The following is a 19,749-nucleotide window of genomic DNA, read 5'->3' as shown; positions in this document are numbered from 1 at the left end:
CATGGTCTGGGGCTGCATGAGTGCTGCTGGCACTGGGGAGCTACAGTTCATTAGGGGAACCATGAATGTCAACATGTACAGTGGGTACGGAAAGTATTCAGACCCCCTTAAATTTTTCACTCTTTGTTATATTGCAGCCATTTGCTAAAATCATTTCAGTTCATTCTTCTTCCTCATGAATGTACACATAGCACCCCATACTGACAGAAAAACACAGAATTGTTGACATTGTTGCAGATTTATTAAAAAAGAAAAACTGAAATATCACATGGTCCTAAGTATTCAGACCCTTTGCTCAGTATTTAGTAGAAGCCCCCTTTTGATCTAATACAGCCAGGAGTCTTTTTGGGAAAGATGCAACAAGTCTTTCACACCTGTATTTGGGGATCCTCTGCCATTCCTCCTTGCAGATCCTCTCCAGTTCTGTCAGGTTGGATGGTAAACGTTGGTGGACAGCCATTTTTAGGTCTCTCCAGAGATGCTCAATTGGGTTTAAGTCAGGGCTCTGGCTGGGCCATTCAAGAACAGTCACGGAGTTGTTGTGAAGCTACTCCTTCGTTATTTTAGCTGTGTGCTTAGGGTCATTGTCTTGTTGGAAGGTAAACCTTCGGCCCAGTCTGAGGTCCAGAGCACTCTGGAGAAGGTTTTTGTCCAGGATATCCCTGTACTTGGCCGCATTCATCTTTCCCTCGATTGCAACCAGTCGTCCTGTCCCTGCAGCTGAAAAACACCCCCACAGCATGATGCTGCCACCACCATGCTTCACTGTTGGGACTGTATTGGACAGGTGATGAGCAGTGCCTGGTTTTCTCCACACATACCGCTTAGAATTAAGGCCAAAAAATTCTATTTTGGTCTCATCAGACCAGAGAATCTTATTTCTCACCATCTTGGAGTCCTTCAGGTGTTTTTTTAGCAAACTCCATGCGGGCTTTCATGTGTCTTACACTGAGGAGAGGCTTCCGTCGGGCCACTCTGCCATAAAACCCCGACTGGTGGAGGGCTGCAGTGATGGTTGACTTTCTACAACTTTCTCTCATCTCCTGACTGCATCTCTGGAGCTCAGCCACAGTGATCTTTGGGTTCTTCTTTACCTCTCTCACCAAGGCTCTTCTCTCCCGATAGCTCAGTTTGGCCGGACGGCCAGCTCTAGGAAGGGTTCTGGTCGTCCCAAACGTCTTCCATTTGAGGATTATGGAGGCCACTGTGCTCTTAGGAACCTTAAGTGCAGCAGAAATCTTTTTGTAACCTTGGCCAGATCTGTGCCTTGCCACAATTCTGTCTCTGAGCTCTTCAGGCAGTTCCTTTGACCTCATGATTCTCATTTGCTCTGACATGCATTGTGATCTGGAAGGTCTTATATAGACAGGTGTGTGGCTTTCCTAATCAAGTCCAATCAGTATAATCAAACACAGCTGGACTCAAATGAAGGTGTAGAACCATCTCAAGGATGATCAGAAGAAATGGAAAGCACCTGAGTTAAATATATGAGTGTCACAGCAAAGGGTCTGAATACTTAGGACCATGTGATATTTCAGTTTTTCTTTTTTAATAAATCTGCAACAATGTCAACAATTCTGTGTTTTTCTGTCAGTATGGGGTGCTATGTGTACATTCATGAGGAAGAAGAATGAACTTAAATGATTTTAGCAAATGGCTGCAATATAACAAAGAGTGAAAAATTTAAGGGGGTCTGAATACTTTCCGTACCCACTGTATGTGACATACTGAAGCAGAGCATGATGGGCCGCAGGGCAGTATTCTAACACGATGATAACCCCAAACACACCTCCAAGATGATCACTGCCTTGATAAAGAATCGGAGGGTAAAGGTGATGGACTAGCTAAGAATGTCTCTAGACCTAAACACTATTGAGCATCTGTGGGGCATCCTCAAACAGAAGTTGGAGGAGCGCAAGGTCTCTAACATCCACCAGCTCTGTGATGTCGTCATGGAGGAGTGGAAGAGGACTTCAGTGACAACCTGTGAAGCTCTGGTGAACTCCATGGCCAAGAGGGTTAAGGCAGTGCTGGAAAATAATGGTGGTCACACAAAATATTGACCCTTTGGGCCCAAATGTGAGGTGTTAATTAGGGGTGTACTCACTTTTTTTGCCAGTGGTTTAGACAAGAATGGCTGTGTGTTGAGTTATTTTGAGGGGACAGAAAATTTACACTGTTATACAAGCTGTACACTACACAACTTACATCGTAGCAAAGTGTAATTTCTTCAGCGTTGTCACATGAAAAGATATAATAAAATATTTACAAAAATGTGAGGGGTGTACTCACTTTTGTGAGATACTGTGAATACTTGCACAAATATTTGAAAAGAAAATCCAAAGCAAATGGGTAAAAAAAACAAACAAAGAACAAAACATAAGTACTATAAATTACTCACTCTGATATTGAATCCTAAAAGGTCACTTATAACACCAGATACCACAGAAAGAATCACGACCCGGGTTATATTATAAATTAAAGGGTTCATCGCAAGTCCATACAGCCTAAAAGGCGTGTCAATTTCCTGCAACAAAAACAAAAATATCTACATTATATTCTTCAATGACTTGTGAATGATATTATTGCAAAGCATAGCAAGTACATTTCTTAGCAAATTACATAGTCATTAAGGTTGAAAATAGTCTATTAGGAAAAGAAATACACAGAATAAATAGCCCATCCATTTAAAAAAAAAAAAACACACACACAAATAGAAAACTTTCATGAACACTACCCTATACCCACAGTTGGTCCAGAGGAAGGCAAATAACACATATAAAGCATGATCCAGTTTTCTCCAGCAGGGGAAAACAAATTTGTTCCTGATCCCATAGAAGGCAATTTCCCTGGGTTAACATTCCCTGGTGCTGGTACCTATAGAGTGCCTTGAAAAAGTATTCATACCCCTTGAAATTTTCCACATTTTGTCATGTTACAGCCAAAAACGAAAATGTGTTTTTTTTTTTTTTTTAATTTTATGTGACAGACCAACACAAAGTGGCACATAATTGTGAAGTGGAAGGAAAATGATAAATGGTTTTCAATTTTATTTTACAAATAAAATTAAATATTTGAAAAGTGTGGTGTGCATTTGTATTCAATCCATCATCGGAAAATAGAAAGAGTCAATACTTTAAAGAACCACCTTTCGCGGCATTTACAGCTGCAAGTCTTTTTGGGTATGTCTCTACCAGCTATGCATATCTACAGAGTGAGATTTATGCCCATTCTTCTTTGCAAAATAGCTCAAGCTCTGTCAGACTGGATTGAGAGCTTCTGTGAACAGCAATTTTCAAATCTTGCCACAGATTCTCATTTGGATTTAGGTCTGAACTTTGGCTGGGCCATTCTAACACATGAATATGCTTTAATCTAAATCATTTCATTGTAGCTCTGGCTGTATGTTTAGGGTCGTTGTCCTGCTGGAAGGTGAACCTCCGCCCCAGTCTCAAGTCTTTTGCAGACTCTAACAGCTTTTCTTCTAAGATTGCCCTGTATTTGGCTCCAACCATCCGCCCATCAACTCTGACTAGCTTCACTGTCCATGCTGAAGAAAATCATCCCCACAACATGATGCTGCCACCACCATGTTTCATAGTGGCTATGGTGTATTCAGGGTGATGTGAAGTGTTAGTTTTCTGGCACACATAGCATTTTGCTTTTAGGCCAAAAAATTTAATTTTGGTCTCATCAGACCAGAGCACCTTCTTCCACATGTTTGTTGTGTCCCCCACATGGCTTCTTGCAAACTGCAAACGGGACTTCTTATGGCTTTATTTCAACAATGGCTTTCTTCTTTCCACTCTTATATTAAGGCCAGATTTGTGGAGTGCATGACTAATAGTTGTCCTGTGGACAGATTCTTTCCCCTGAGCTGTGGATTTCTGCAGCTCCTCCAGGGTCACCATGGGCTTCTTGGCTGCTCCTCTGATGAATGCTCTCCTTGCCCGGTCTGTCAAGTTTATCTGGATGGCCATGTCTTGGTTTGCAGTTGTGCCATACTCTTTCCATTTTCTGATGATGGATTGAACAGTGCTCCGTGAGATGTTCAAACTTGGGATATTTTTTATAACCTAACCCTGCTTTAACCTTCTCCACAACCTTATCCCTAACCTGTCTGTGTGTTCCTTGATGTTGTTGTTTCACTAAGGTTCTCTAACAAACCCGCGAGGGCTTCACAGAACAGCTGTATTTATATTGAGATTAAATTAAACACAGGTGGACTGGATGTACTAATTTAAAAAAAAGGGAGAACAGGTGAGCACTTCTAAGTGCAATATTTTTTTTGGATATAATGCGGAAAGCCAAGAAAAAACTCACATAAGATATAAAATATAAAGCTCATCTGTGGTGAGGCTGCTCCAGCCGCAGGGAGAGCCACGCATCCAACCTAGAGGATTGGGAGCCGCAACCTAGCGTGTAGCCTCTAGCAAAGATAAAGGGGTTCCAGGTCCTCCTAAACCTAAAGGGAGGACCCAGAACCACCTTATCTCCGCTAGAGACTACACGCTAGGTTGCGGCTCCCAATCCCCTAGGTTGGATGCGTGGCTCTCCCTGCGGCTGGAGCAGCCTCACCACAGATGAGCTTTATATTTTATATCTTATATGAGTTTTTAACTTGGCTTTCCACTTTATATCCAATAAATGTTGTACTTGGAAGCGCTCTCCCTGTTTTTCACTTGTCTCAGAGTTGGCTTCTCTCCTGAGGAGAAGCTCCGCCCTAGTGCTTATCATATATTGATAACCTACAGCCCACTTACCTCATCTAATATGGATTTTTAATGGACTTTCTCAGCCAATATACTCAATGTTTTGCTTATGCCTGTGTGCCAGCAGTAATGTTAATGTCTATTTACTAATTAGGTGACTTCTGAAGGCAATTGGTTCCACTAGATTTTAGTTTGGGATATAAGACCACATTCACACTGAAGCGGCACAACTTGTGAAGTCGCGTGCATAATGAATGATATAATGAATGTCTATGCAAGTCGCTCCGAGGTCGCCCCGAAGTAGTACAGGACCCTTTTTCTAAGTCGGAGCGACTTGTGTCGCTCCTATTAGAACGGGTCCTGTAGCACTGCATGGACCGCGATTTGTCAGGCTGACAAGTCGCCTGACAAGTCGCGGTAGTGTGAATGGAGACTCAGAGTAAAGGGAACTGAATACAAATGAACACCACACTTTTCAGAAATGTATTTGTAAAAAATGTTAAACACCATTTATCATTTTCCTTTCACTTCACAATTATGTGCCACTTTGTGTTGGTTTAACACATAAAATCCCAATAAAATACAATTACGTTTTTGGTTGTAACATGACAAAATGTGGAAAATTTCAAGGTGTATGAATACTTTTCAAGGCCCTGTAAATGTCAGTTTACAGAAATTATGTAATTTGTATAATCAGCTCCTACAGTATATCCTACAGCAGCCTTTTTCAACCAGGGTGCCTTGAGGTTGCTTCAGGGGTGCCTTGGAAAAATGCCTAAAAATCGCCCAAAAATGTAAACATGCCAGCAGGTGGATCAAGCCTGCCTTTTAGTTTCACAAAGCCACAGGTTTTCCCTGTCCACCTTTTCAACCTTCCAGCCACTGGCACTCTAACAACCAGTAATGTCATCAGTGTTGATCGCCTGCACAGCATCCTTGTTTGACCCTCCCCTGCCCCTCTCCATCAGCACTGCGGTCACATTAGCTGAGTGATGGAGAGAAACTGAAACTGAGGGAGAAGAGAAACACTGGAATACTAGTTTGCAAAAGTGTACAGTATTTGCTTTGTGAGAATAAATCACCTCTGTTGTTGGGTGTCCTACGTGTGTTGATGCTGTTGTATTATGTAACACTATTAGAATTGTTTTTTTTTTTACATTTTAGAATAGGGTGTTTGTCTGAGACTGTCCAAAATTTTAAAGGGTGCCTTGACTGAAAAAAGGTTGAGAAACACTGGGGGTTATTTACGAAAGGCAAATCCACTGTGCACTACAAGTGCACTTGGAAGTGCAGTCGCTGTAGATCTGAAGGGGACATGAAAGGACAATAAAAACACAGCATTTTTCCTTTCACATGATTGGATGATAAAAATCAGCAGAGCTTCCCCTCATTTCAGATCTTCCCTCAGATCTATTGTGACTGCACTTCCAAGTGCAATAGCAATGCACAGTGGATTTGCCTTTAGTAAATCAACCCCACTGTCCTACAGGACTGCAATGAGTTGGTGCAAATCAAGCTCCTTTACACGCTAAACACATTTATTGGCACAGAAAAAAATTTGGTTTGGTGCCCTGTTCACTGCAGCATAAAGCATTCATTTGCCTCCACCTTAAAGAGGTTGAAAACCTCAGACATGAAATATGAACATAGCATATGCCTATAGTGTGTGCTTTTCTCAGTTAGGAGAACAAAGTTTCATTTGCGTCTGCTGCTTCAATCCTCTGCTAGTAGCATGAATCACTTTTGACAGGTTTTCCTGACACCAAGAAAAAAAAGGTGACAGGGGAGGGACCTCCAGCAGATTGACAGCCTCAGCTCTGTTCTTGTTAACTGTGTGGAGGGGGGGTGTCTACTCCCTCCAATCAGCTCTCCCCACTGAGCTCTGTAGAGTTTAATTTCAGCTCTCCCATCCCCCCCCCCTTTTTTCTGAACTCTTAGACAAACTTTGTAAATTCAGCACTTTGAATGGATGTAGAGAAGAGAAGGCTACAGACAAAATGGTAAATGGGTACAACTTATGTAGGAGAAAGTTTAATCTCTTAGTGTATCACCTGATGATAGTACCTTCACTGGGTATATGTAAAGGTTTACAATCTGATAAAGTTACCAGTTACACCTATACAGTGGAGGAAATAAGTATTTGATCCCCTGAAGATTTTGTAAGTTTGCCCACTTACAAAGAAATGAAGGGTCTATCATTTTCATCATAGGTGTATTTTAATTGATAGAGATGGAATATCAACCAAAAGTCCAGAAAAAACACATGATACAAATGTTATAAATTGAGTTGCAATTGAGTGAGTGAAATAAGTATTTTATGATTTGATCCCCAAGCAAATCATGACTTAGTACTTGTGGAGTATTTCATATTTCCCCCTCCGTGCTTGACTGTAGGGATGGTGTTCTAAGGCTCATAATCAACATTTTTCTTCAAAGACCTCAATTTTGGTCTTATCTGACCACAGCACCTTCTCCCAATCCTCATCTGAATCATTTTGATGCTTATTGGCATGACTGTACATGTCTTGTCCTCATGTACTTGAGGAGGGGGACTCTTTGTGTTTGGAGGAAGAAAATGCTGACTATGACCTTAAGAACACCATACCTACAGTCAAGCATGGAGGTGGAAACATTATGCTTTGGGGCTGTTTCTCTGCTAAAGCTACAGGCTGACTCTGCCGCATTAGGGGTCGATAGATGGGGCCATCTATTGTAAAATATTGGATGAGAACCTTCTTCCATCATCCAAAACAATGAAGATTGGTCATGGGTAGGTCTTCTAGCATGACAATGACCCAAAACATACCGCCAAGGCAACAAAGAGATGGCTCAAGAAGCAGCACATTAAGGGCCTTTAGTTTCCAGACCTTAATCCTATTGAAAATTTATGGAGGGAGCTGAACCTACCAGTTGTGAAACGACAGCCAAGAAACATTAAGGATTTAGAGAAGATCTCTAAAGAAGCATGGACCAAAATTCCTCCCAAGATGTGTGCAAACCTGGTCACCAACTACAGGAAACATCTTACCTCTGCGCTTGCCAACAAGGGTTTGTCCACCAAGTGCTAAGTCATGTTTTGCTTGGGGATGAAATTGTTGTTTCACTCACTGAACTGCAACCTAATTTATAGCATTTGTTTTATGTGTTTTTTTCAGAATTTTTTATTTATATTCTGTCCCTCTCATTTAAAATACACCTATGATAAAAATGATAGACCCTTCATTTCTTTGTAAGTGGGCAACTTACAAAATCTTCTGGGGATCAAATACTTATTTGCCCCCCACTGTAGACTCATTTTATTCTATAGGTTCTCAATGAGCATCCATGCACCAGAAGAGTGCTTAAATGGGCTGTCCCAGAGATCTTCCCAGTCCTCATTCCTCATTCTTGCTCCCCTGAACGTCATGCAGTTAGCAGGGCATCCAGTCCCATATGAATGGAGGGGAAGTAGTGACTTGTAGATCACAGAAAGTCTATCTAATCTAAACAAGGAGGACCCAAATTGTGTTGCATAAGCGTGTCGGAGTTGCAGGAATCAGAAGAAGAACACTTTAGGCAGTGTAAATTTATCTTTCCACATATCGAGTGTAAATAGTGCACTCCCATCACAAATATCTGAACGGTATCTGATTCCTTAAGCAGCCCAAAGACCGGGATCTAGTAAGGAATGAACTTCTGGTAGCATGGGATTGAACTAAAGCAGAGTTGATGGGTACCTTTTACCCCTCACTATATTGGGTTTAGTAATGACAGCATGCCAGGCCCTTATAACTGCCCTCATATCGGCTGTAAGGGTGAGAGATTCTCAGACCCCTTTAGAGGAGATTACGGAGGGTTTCATAGGATCCTGAATGTGCAGCTTCTAATACTACTGAGGCATTTGTGTCATCAGAGATAAGCCAGTTATGAGCATGGGTAAGCATGGCCGCCAAATAGTAGGTATGAAAGTCTGGGCAAGCCAAGCCCCCTTTGCGACGAAGGTCTGCATAAAACTTTCCTGCTAAATCTAGCTGGTTGGGATTGCCATAAGAAGAAGCCTACTGTATATGTGCCTAAAGCCCCGTACACACGTACCGATTGTCGGCCGTAAATATTCGGCCGCCGAACGATCGGCCGATTGTCGGCTTGTTAGTATGATGCTTCCGACAACGGACAGCGCATTTTCGGCTGAACAGAATCGGGTGTGCAGGCATTAAAATTTTTGTTGGCCAACACCAGAACGGCCGATTGTTCGCCAGTCAGTACAGATTTCGGCCGACAGACAGCAGACTTGTAAGACTGGGCATGCTCAGAAAAGAAAAAAGACAAGGAAAGTTAACCATCACATGACATCACTTCTGCAGTCGGCTGTTGTTGGCCGACAAAATTCGTGTGCAGTCTTTTGCAGTTTTCAACAGACACGACAGCCCTGGACAAAAGACGGCCGATCGTTCGGTCGACGATCAGTACGTGTGTACGGGGCTTTAGGCTGTATAATAGAACTGGAAGGATTTTCATTATAATGAATTCTCCCGATCTCTGTTTACACCACTGAAGATCTGGGGACAAATTAGGATGTCTAAAATCCTTAGCGTTGGGAGAAATATTGATCCCTAAATATTTAATAGTCATTGCCTTTTACAAAGGAGAATTGGGGTCAGCCAACCTTCTAGCCCTTAATCAATCGGTAACACAAGGGATTTACTCCAATTAGTATGTAAACCCAAAAGGGCCGCAAAGTGGTCCAGGATCCGTAGTGCTTCCGAAAATGAAAGGCCAGGGCCCTGTAGAAAGAGAATTAAATCATCTGCATAGAGCACTACCTTGTCTACAATGGAGCCCACGCGAATCCCATCTACCTTATCGGATGCCCTTAATGCCTCTGCCAATGGTTCCATTTGAGCCTTGCTTAAATGTTACTACTGGCCCCTGCCATTAATCCCAAGTCTGTATGTTTACTAATGCTTACTAGTAGACCTATGATATAAAGTTAGGGCTTTTACATACGATGATTGCATATTACTCCACTGTATACAAAAGCTTAATTTACACTGGAAACCTTGTCATGCATAAACTGTGGAATCCCAGATTCACATGAGTAGCAGCAATGGTGTGACACACACTTTAGTCACACTGCCTCTGAGATGAAGACCATCACTGCGGACTGAATGCCAAATGTCCTAGGTTTCCGGAAGGTATGTTCCAGAAAAAATGTGAAAACTTCCATTTAGTGTATACATGTATATACTGCTCAACTGGTCAAAGTTTTTTAATGGCTATGAGTAGTTCCTTATAATTATTCTTTAGATTAACCCCTTCACGCTGACGTAACGCATATATGTGTCCTTCGGCTTCAATGGGTTGTACTGGGGTGATGCCTGCAGCTGCAAGCATCACCCTGTTACTGTTTTTTTGAGCGGACGTCTGCTGATGTCTGTGATGACAACCAATGCGGCTAATCAGCCACTCGGCCATTATCACAAGCAGTGGGAAGGGACACCCCCCCTCCAGCTGCTCCGCCCGGGTCTCCCATCCCACTGGAGACCCGAGCAACCTGCCACCACTTCTGCCGGCTGGCCAGAGATTCGAACAAGCCGGAAACGGCTTTGACCGGGTCTCGCTTCTAGTAACCCGGAAGCAATGTTATGGCATCACTTCCAGTTACTGGAGCCTTAGGCCTCATGCACACTGGACGTTATAAAAAAGCCAGTAGCGTTAGCTGTAGAAAGCTGTAGCTGTAGAGTGAGTTTGTCAGCGTTTTTGCAGTAGTGTTTTGAAGCATTTTTTGGCGTTTTTTAGCTTTTTTTTTTTTATCAAAACTATACTCCCATAAAAGCTTATGGCTCAAAAACACTGATAAACACTGAATAGCTGCGTTTTTCAGCTTTTACCAGAGTTAGAGCATTTTTACAGCTGAAAAACCCCTCTTAAAACCCACTAGTTCTGGGGTTTTTTCCAGCCAGAAAACACCCTTGCCAAAAACTGCTGAGAACAGCCTATGTATACATGGACACATAGGATAACATTGGGGAGTTTACTGGCTGCAGAAAAAAATGTCTAATGCCAAAAACAGCAGCTGTAAAAAGGTCCAGTGTGCATAAGGCCTTAAAGGGGCCAAATTAAAAAAAAAAAAAAAAATGGCAGTATTCAAAACAGCCAAACTTGGCGTTTTGAATGCTTTTAAGTATAAAGGAGGGATTTGGGGTTTTATAACCCCAGATCCCTCCATAAAGAGTACCTGTCACTGCCTATTACTGTCACAAGGGATGCTTACATTCCTTGTGACAGCAATAAAAGTAATAAAAAAAAAAAATGTAAAAAAATAAAATCAAAAACAAAAAAAAAGAAAAGCGCCCTATCCCTCCGTGCTTGCACGCAGAACAGTACGCATACGTAAGTTGCTCCCGCAAATGTAAACAGTGTTCAAACCACACATGTGATGTATCGCGAGCAAGAGCAATAATTCTAGTAGTAGACCTCTTCTGTAACTCTAAACAGGTAACTTAAAGATTTTTAAAGCTCCGCCTATGGCGTTTTTAATGTACCGTACTTTGTTACCAGTCCACGAGTGTTCGCAATTTTAAAGCATGACACGTTAGGTATCTATTTTCTCGGTGTAACATAATCTTTCACATTATACAAAAAAATCTATATTTCTTCCAAAAAAATTGCATTTGAAAGACTGCTCAGCGAATATAGTGTGGTATAAAATATTGCAACAATCACCAGTTTATTATCTAGGGTCTCTGCTAAAAAATATATATCATCTTTTGGGGTTCTAAGAAATTTTCTAGCAAAAAATACAGATTTTACCTTGTAAGCAACAAATGTCAGAAAAATACTTCGGCAGGAAGGGTTTAAAAAGACACTACAATGGTTTGGGACCAATTTTATTTAGGCTGTAAGTTCATATGTTTTAGTTATGTTTTATATTTGCCTGCCCTGGTTACTGAAATGTGAAAAAAATGGTAGACTATGGATAGTTGGCATGTGATTTGATATGGTCATATTACAAACATTGGTGATAAGTGGTGCAACTGCTTGGACAGTACAACAAGGCAGGCATTGGTTATTAAATAATTATTTGCTGAAAGTCTACTGTTAAGTGGCTACATTGCAAGGAGGATGCTGACCGAACCATGGTCATGTTACACAGAAAAATAAATGATTTTTCAGATAGACAGAGGATTTATAACTGCTGAGAAGCATTTATTGCTTACTGGAATATACTTTGTTATGATCATTTTATGTATGTGCTTTGGATCCACGGCCCATAATAAAAATAAAATATTATTATTATTTTTATTATTATTATTTAGGAGTTCCAGCAGTGCACAGATGCACTCAGTGTCAGGCAGCTGTTGTAAAAGTTGATGAATCGCAGACATGGAAAATAGAAATGGGACTCATGTATTTGAGCCTATTTATAGTTTTACAATCATATATGAGTCACTGTTTTGGCAAAATCTCGTATAGCCACTTGCCGACCGCAATACATATACAGAGGGTAAAATAAGTATTAAACACATCATTATTTTTCCAGGTAAATATATTTCTAAAAGTGCTACTGACATGAAATTTCCACCAAATGTCGATAACAACCCATGCAATCCATTCATACAAAGAAACCAAAACAAATAAGTTCAGAAATGAGGTTATGTGTAATAAAATGGAATGACACATAGTACTGTAAGTATTGAACACGCTAACTGAAATGTATGTAATACTTTGTACAAAATCCTTTGGTAATGACAGACTCCAGTATGGATAAACCAGTCGCATGCATTGCTCGGTTGTGATTCTGACCCATTCTTTCACACAGTCTTCAAATCTTGAAGGTTCCGTGGGCCTCTTACATGAACTCTGATCTTTAGTTCTTTCCATAGATTTTTTTTTTTTTTGGATTCAAGTCAGGTGATTGGCTGGGCCAGTCTAGCAGCTTTATTTTCTTTCTTTGAAACCAATTGAGAGTCTGCCTGGCTTTGTGTTTGGGATCATTGTGTTGCTGAAATGTCCACCGTCACTTCATCTTCATCATCCTGGTAGATGGCAGCAGATTTTTTATCAAGACTGTCTTGGTACATTTTTCTATTCATCCTTCCTTTAATGATATGAAGTTTGCCAGTACCAAATGGTGAAAAACAGCCCCAAACCATGATGTTCCAACCTCCAAACTTCACTGTTGGTATGGTGTTTTGGGGTGATGTGCAGTGCCATTTGACTGCCAAACATGGTGTGTATTATGGCATCCAAAGAGTTCAATTTTGGTCTCATTTGACCAGACCATATTTTCCCAGTATTTCACAGGCTTGTTTAACCACTTAAGCCCCAGCCCTATTTCGGACACTTTTTGTTTACAAGTTAAAACTACTTAGAACCCCCAAACATTATATATATTTTTTTAGCAAAGACTCTGGAGAATAAAATGTCGGTCATTGCAATATTTTTTGTCACGCGGTATTTGCGCAGCGGGCTTTAAAACGCCATTTTTATGGAAACATTTTGAAAAATCACATTTCACTGCATTTAAAAAATACTAAACAGTAAAGTTAGCCAATTTTTTTGTATATAGTGAAAGATGTTGTCACACCGAGTAAATAGATACCCAACATGTTATGGTTTAAAATTGCGCCCCCCGTGGGATGGCGACAAACTACGGTCAATAGAGATCTCAATAGGCGTCACTTTACATTTTTTTAACGGTTACCGGTTTAGAGTTAGAGTGTAGCTCTTTTTTTTAAATTATTGCCCACACTCTGGCGATCGCGGCGATACCTCACATGTGTGGTTTGAATAGCGATTTCATTCGCGGCTCGACTTCCGTATACGTTTTTTTTGTGTGCGAGCTAACGGTGATGGGGCGGCTAAAATTATTATTTTTTTTTCCTATTTATTTATTTTTTTAACTTTATTACAGGTTTAAAAAAAAAATAAAAATCTGATCACTTTTATTGCTGTCACAAGCAATGTAAACATCCCTTGTGACAGCAATATGCAGTGACAGGTACTCTTTATGGAGGGATCGAGGGTCTAAGAGACCCTAGACCCCTCCACTACACTTACATGTATATAAAGGGTTGGTGAAATCCTCGCGCTGTCTCTTTAATTATTATCAAAATAATAACAACTTTAATGCCGCAGGTACTAAAATTGGTAACCTACACAATTCAGATAAATATGGTTGGGGGGAGTACCGCGCTTTAAAGTGCTTAATATAACATAAATCAAATAAAATACATATGTGAAAAAGTGCCTTAGTGCTTCTTAAATATAATATTCATAAATAATGTATCTCAATGTGCATAATAAATACAATCTAATATAAATCTTAAAATAAATATGATAGGTGGTAAATCTGTTAAACTAGAATGGATCTCAGTAAAACCAACTATATAAATACAATATATAGTGAGAAAAATAAATAAAGTTATAAGTCCGTGACCTTCTTAAATAAAATAAAATTATGTGCTCCAAATAGGTGGTTACAAATATAAGGTGCTAAAGTGTCCTTTAAATAAATATATAAATATATAGTGATAAAACGAATCTTCTTATCCAAATATGGCATGCAGGTGCTTTTTCGTGCGGTGCCCACTAGGTGTCCTATGCGCTCACCTCAATGCTCTTTTTAAGAGAGCCTTAAGTTATATGCCTCAGTATGCTTTGCCTTTCTCCTTATTGGCATATATGTACCATTCTGAATCCTCGATTATATTTCCTTTATACAGACAGCTCTACTCCAGGGGGTATATGCGGTCCTTTTTATCTCCAAGAAATCAAATTGGGCCAAACATGGTGAAGTACGTCCCATAAATTTTATTAAAAAAGATAAGAGTAACACTCACATTTCATTGCGTCTTGTTTCTCACATAACAAACATTCCTTTGCCGATACGTCACTTCCGGTTTGGCTATCCTACGCGTTACGCTGCGTTCCAACACAGCTTCTTCCAGGGATCCCTGGAAGAAGCTGTGTTGGAACGCAGCGTAACGCGTAGGATAGCCAAACCGGAAGTGACGTATCGGCAAAGGAATGTTTGTTATGTGAGGGATCCCTGGAAGAAGCTGTGTTGTAACGCAGCGTAACGCGTAGGATAGCCAAACCGGAAGTGACGTATCGGCAAAGGAATGTTTGTTATGTGAGAAACAAGACGCAATGAAATGTGAGTGTTACTCTTATCTTTTTTAATAAAATTTATGGGACGTACTTCACCATGTTTGGCCCAATTTGATTTCTTGGAGATAAAAAGGACCGCATATACCCCCTGGAGTAGAGCTGTCTGTATAAAGGAAATATAATCGAGGATTCAGAATGGTACATATATGCCAATAAGGAGAAAGGCAAAGCATACTAAGGCATATAACTTAAGGCTCTCTTAAAAAGAGCATTGAGGTGAGCGCATAGGACACCTAGTGGGCACCGCACGAAAAAGCACCTGCATGCCATATTTGGATAAGAAGATTCGTTTTATCACTATATATTTATATATTTATTTAAAGGACACTTTAGCACCTTATATTTGTAACCACCTATTTGGAGCACATAATTTTATTTTATTTAAGAAGGTCACGGACTTATAACTTTATTTATTTTTCTCACTATATATTGTATTTATATAGTTGGTTTTACTGAGATCCATTCTAGCTTAACCACCTCAATACTGGGCACTTAAACCCCCTTCCTTCCCAGACCAATTTTCATCTTTTAGCCCTGTTGCATTTTGAATGACAATTGCGCGGTCATGCAACATTGTACCTAAACCAAATTTGTGTCATTTTTTCCCCACAAATAGAGCTTTCTTTTGGTGGTATTTGATCACTGTCAGGTTTTTTCTTTTTTGGTGCACAAATAAAAAAAGACAGAAAAGTTTGAAAAAAAAAAAAGTTTTTTGTTTAGGTTATAAAATTTTGTGAATAGATACGTTTTTTTCCTGCACTGATGATGCCGCACTGACAGGCACTGATGAGGAGACACTGATTGGGTGGCACTGATGGGGTGGCACTGATGGGGTGGCACTGATATGCAGCACTGATGGGCACTGATAGGTAGCAATGATATGCAGCACTGATGGACACTGATATGTGGCACTGATAGATAGCACTGATATGTAGCATTGGTGGGCACTGATAGGCAGCGCTGATGGGCACTGATAGGCAGCACTGATGGGCACTGATCGGCAGCACTGATAGGCACTGGTGGGCACTGATAGGTGGCACTGATCGGCACTGATGGGCGGCACTGATGGGCACTGATGGGGGGGCAATAATGGGCACTGGTGGGCAGCACTGGTGGATGGCAATAACGGGCACTGGTGGGCAGCACTGGTGGATGGCAATAACGGGCACTGGTGGGCAGCACTGATATATGGCATTGGTGGGCAGCACTGATAGGAGGGCACTACTGGCAGGCTGTTTGCCATCCCTGGTGGCCATGGTGGGCATCCCTGGTGGTCATGGGTGGGCATCCCTGGTGTCTCTAGTGGCATCCCCTCCCCCCAGGGCTGCACTGGTAATCAATCATCTGATTACCAGCACAGACCCCCCCTGTGATCAGTGAGTACTTAGAAATACTCACTGATCACCCCCAGCTCCAGTATCGATCCTCTTCTTCTCCTCCCTGACAGGATCTGTCAGGGAGGAGAAGAGATCGAAGCCGTTACAACGGCTGTATTTACATTGCATGACGGCTGTGATTGGACACAGCCGTCATGTGATCAGGAGGGCCAATCACAGGGCCCTCCTGACGCATCTTGTTGCGCTGTGTCCGAGGGACACAGGCACATCGGGATCGCGCCGCTGCGCGTGCCCGCGGCGGCGCGATCTCGCTCCTTCTGAAGGACGTTCTAGTTAAACAGATTTACCACCTATCATATTTATTTTAAGATTTATATTAGATTGTATTTATTATGCACATTGAGATACATTATTTATGAATATTATATTTAAGAAGCACTAAGGCACTTTTTCACATATGTATTTTATTTGATTTATGTTATATTAAGCACTTTAAAGCACGGTACTCCCCCCAACCATACACTTCCATGTATGCAAAGCGCCGAAAACAGCGTTTTTGCATACAGCCGTTTTTTAAATTTGCCGCCTTTTGCAGCACAGTAACCCGGAAGTGACGTCATGGATGCCGCCTCCGGGTTACATCATCGGAGACCCGATCTAAGCCGTTTCCCACTTTGATCCTGACTCCATCCAGCTGGCAAAGTCACGGAAGGCGGCGGGAGGGGGGGGACGTCCCCTCCCGCTAACTCGGGTAACGATCGAGCGGCTCCCGAGCCGCATCGGTCGTTTCCGACGGAAAGCGACCATTGGCTCTAAACCTCGGTACCGAGATAATGTCACTAGCTAGAGGCATCATCCTGGTAAACTACCGCAAAGTTTGCCGACGTAGGGCTACGTCACTTTGCGGTAAGTGGTTAAATGATGTGCAGCAAACTTTGAACAAGCTTCAACATGATTTTTCTTCAACAATGGAGTCTTGCGTGGTGAGCATGCATAGAGGCCATGGTGGTTGAGTGCATTACTTATTGTTTTCTTTGAAACTATTCTACCTGCTAATTCCAGGTCTTTCTGAAGCTCTCCACAAGTTGTCTTTGGCTCTTGGACAACTCTTATGATAATTCTTTTCACTCCTCTGTCAGAAATGTTGCGAGGAGCATCTGGTTGTGACTGGTTTATGGTGAAATGATGATTGTTCCACTTCCAGATTATGGCCCCAACAGTGCTCACTGGAACATTCAGAAGTTTAGAAATCCTTCTGTACCAAATGCCATCAGTATGTTTTGCAACAATAAGGTTGCAAAAGTCTTCGGAGTTCTTTGCTTACCCATTATGAGATGTTCTCGTGTGACACCTTGGTAATGAGACACCTTTTTAAAGGTCATCATTTGAGGCTGAACCAGCTGATATTAATTTGCACTGACAAGGGGCAGGATTGCTTTCTAACTACTGATAGATTTTAGCTGGTGTCTTGGCTTTCCGTGTCTTGTTGCACCTCCCTTTCTTCATGTGTTCAATACTTTATAATTATATTTTATTACACATTTCTGAAATTATTTGTTTTGGCCTCTTTGTATGTATGAATTGCATGGTTTGTTACAGACATGTGGTGAAAATCGCATGTCAATTGCACCTAGAAAAATAGTGACGAGTTCAATACTTGTTTTACCCTCTGTATATATACGTTGCAGTTTGCACATTTTTTACCGGGTTATGGCTGATGCTATCAGCCATAAATCCAGTAATTTTTTTTCAGACAATGGCTGGCTTTCTCATGAAAGTGGTCCGAGCGGCTCATTAGCCGCTAAAACGCTTTCAGAAGTGGCGCCCCCCCCTCTTCTCAGTGTTTCTCGGGCTTGCAGTTTTTACTGCTGTGCCCAAGAAGCAATGCAACGGTGCGGTCAGCTGTGCACAGAGGCAAACACAGACCCGTCTCTGATCGCCTCTATTGCCTTGGAGGACCACTTGGAGTGATGTCATGCTGTCACTTCCAGTCTAGCATGAAAGTAAACCATTTTTTTTTTATGGTTTTACACTATGGGGGCTGTCTCTATGTACCACTGAGTTTGCTGGGGACTGCAAGGAATGGCCGCCAGAAAGTTGGGCGTGGATGCAGCATACAGCCCGGTGTAGCTGAAAAAGCTGGATCCCCCTGTTGCAAGGGTGGAGACATTTGGTGAGTGTAATATCAGGAGGGAGGCACGAGTGGTGACACCAGGCACATTGCATGCTGTGGCACAACCTCCTAGTTGTAACACCATCAAGTAACGTCCCTTTATTGAATCGACCATTTTTATAGCACACTGCACAATACACATGAACTGTTTATCAAGCACAGATCACTTTACTTTTTATGTGTGATTTTATGGATGATTCATGATTTGAGTGTGTTTACCAAGCTCAGATCACTTTATGTTTTATGCACGATTTCATGGATTGTTTGTTTTGAGTGTAATTAGAAGCTCTCTTCACTTGGGCACTATTGTAGCACCTGCACTTTTTGCATTTTTGCACATATTTTTTTACCATTGTTTCACAATAATTTATATTTTGCACTTTAGCAGTTTTTGCACCTAATATTTTTTGCATATGTTGCATAAAGCTGAATTATTTTGTGGGTTTGTTTCAGAATCATTGACACCCCTAAGGATGCATTTGTTTTTATTGCACACAGAGCAGCGCCACAACCCATCCTTTATATTGGTAATATATCTGCATTGGAAACGTATAAAAGTACACAACGCAGGTATGTCCTTAACAGAATTTACAGTTTACATTTGCAAAATAAAATAAAAAAATACAGTATACAAATATATTAAAGAAAAGCACAGTTTCCCTCAACAGAGCAGGGCACATTCATTGTTACTATAGGAAAATTGTTTAGCTGAAAGTAGAGAAATGGGGGAGAGGGGGTAATTTATAAGGGGTAGTCCAGTGCTAGAATTCCACATTTATTTATAACATACTACTATAAATGAAATGGAATGTTGTATAAATGGAATAGCATGTTGTTGTTTTTTTTTTTTTAAGTAAACTTTAACTTAAAAAAAATCATTCATCGCATTGAATTATGCAGTGACTGTAAATTTAAGAAAACTCTCATGTTCTACCAATGTAAGTCAACCTTGCCTAAACATGCCTTTATAATCTATACATGGCAAATTAAAATTCAAGGTTCCAATAGCTCTTTTGTGCTGATGTATATTGCAGCTACTATAGTTCCAGTGCTAGAAGAATAGGTACACTACCACCCCCTATGGGTAACAGAACACATTTTTTATACAGTGGTTTCTATGCCTCTTAACAAGTTGATTCAGATTTTTAAACAGAAAAAATATCTGCTGCAATCAATGGGCACAATACAAAAAAAGTAAATATCATTAACCCAGTGCCAAAAGGTTTAGGTAAAATAAATACTAGTAAGGCATTGCTTGGATCAACACACCACAATAGAATAAAGAAAAGGTCAGACGCATTTTCAATGTGGAGTGGAAAAAAGGTGTTTGTGTTTCCTGCAAACCACTAATTCTGATTTTGTAACCTGCAAT

The 19,749-nt window shown here is 41.0% G+C and overlaps 1 protein-coding gene across 1 annotated transcript in view; it reads right to left on the bottom strand.

Annotated features, from left to right (window-relative positions):
* Positions 1-19,749, bottom strand: part of PHTF1 (putative homeodomain transcription factor 1) — a 322,940-nt gene that overhangs the window by 15,532 nt on the left and 287,659 nt on the right. Inside the window, exon 18 of the mRNA XM_082246092.1 lies at positions 2,402-2,527. Coding sequence (XP_082102218.1) covers positions 2,402-2,527 — 126 coding nt within the window. The remainder of the gene's footprint in view (positions 1-2,401; positions 2,528-19,749) is intronic.

The sequence above is a fragment of the Pelophylax lessonae genome, assembly GCF_965119305.1.
Source record: "Pelophylax lessonae genome assembly, chromosome: 2".
NCBI classification, from domain to species: domain Eukaryota; kingdom Metazoa; phylum Chordata; class Amphibia; order Anura; family Ranidae; genus Pelophylax; species Pelophylax lessonae.
This window is presented reverse-complemented; position numbering and strand designations above follow the sequence as displayed.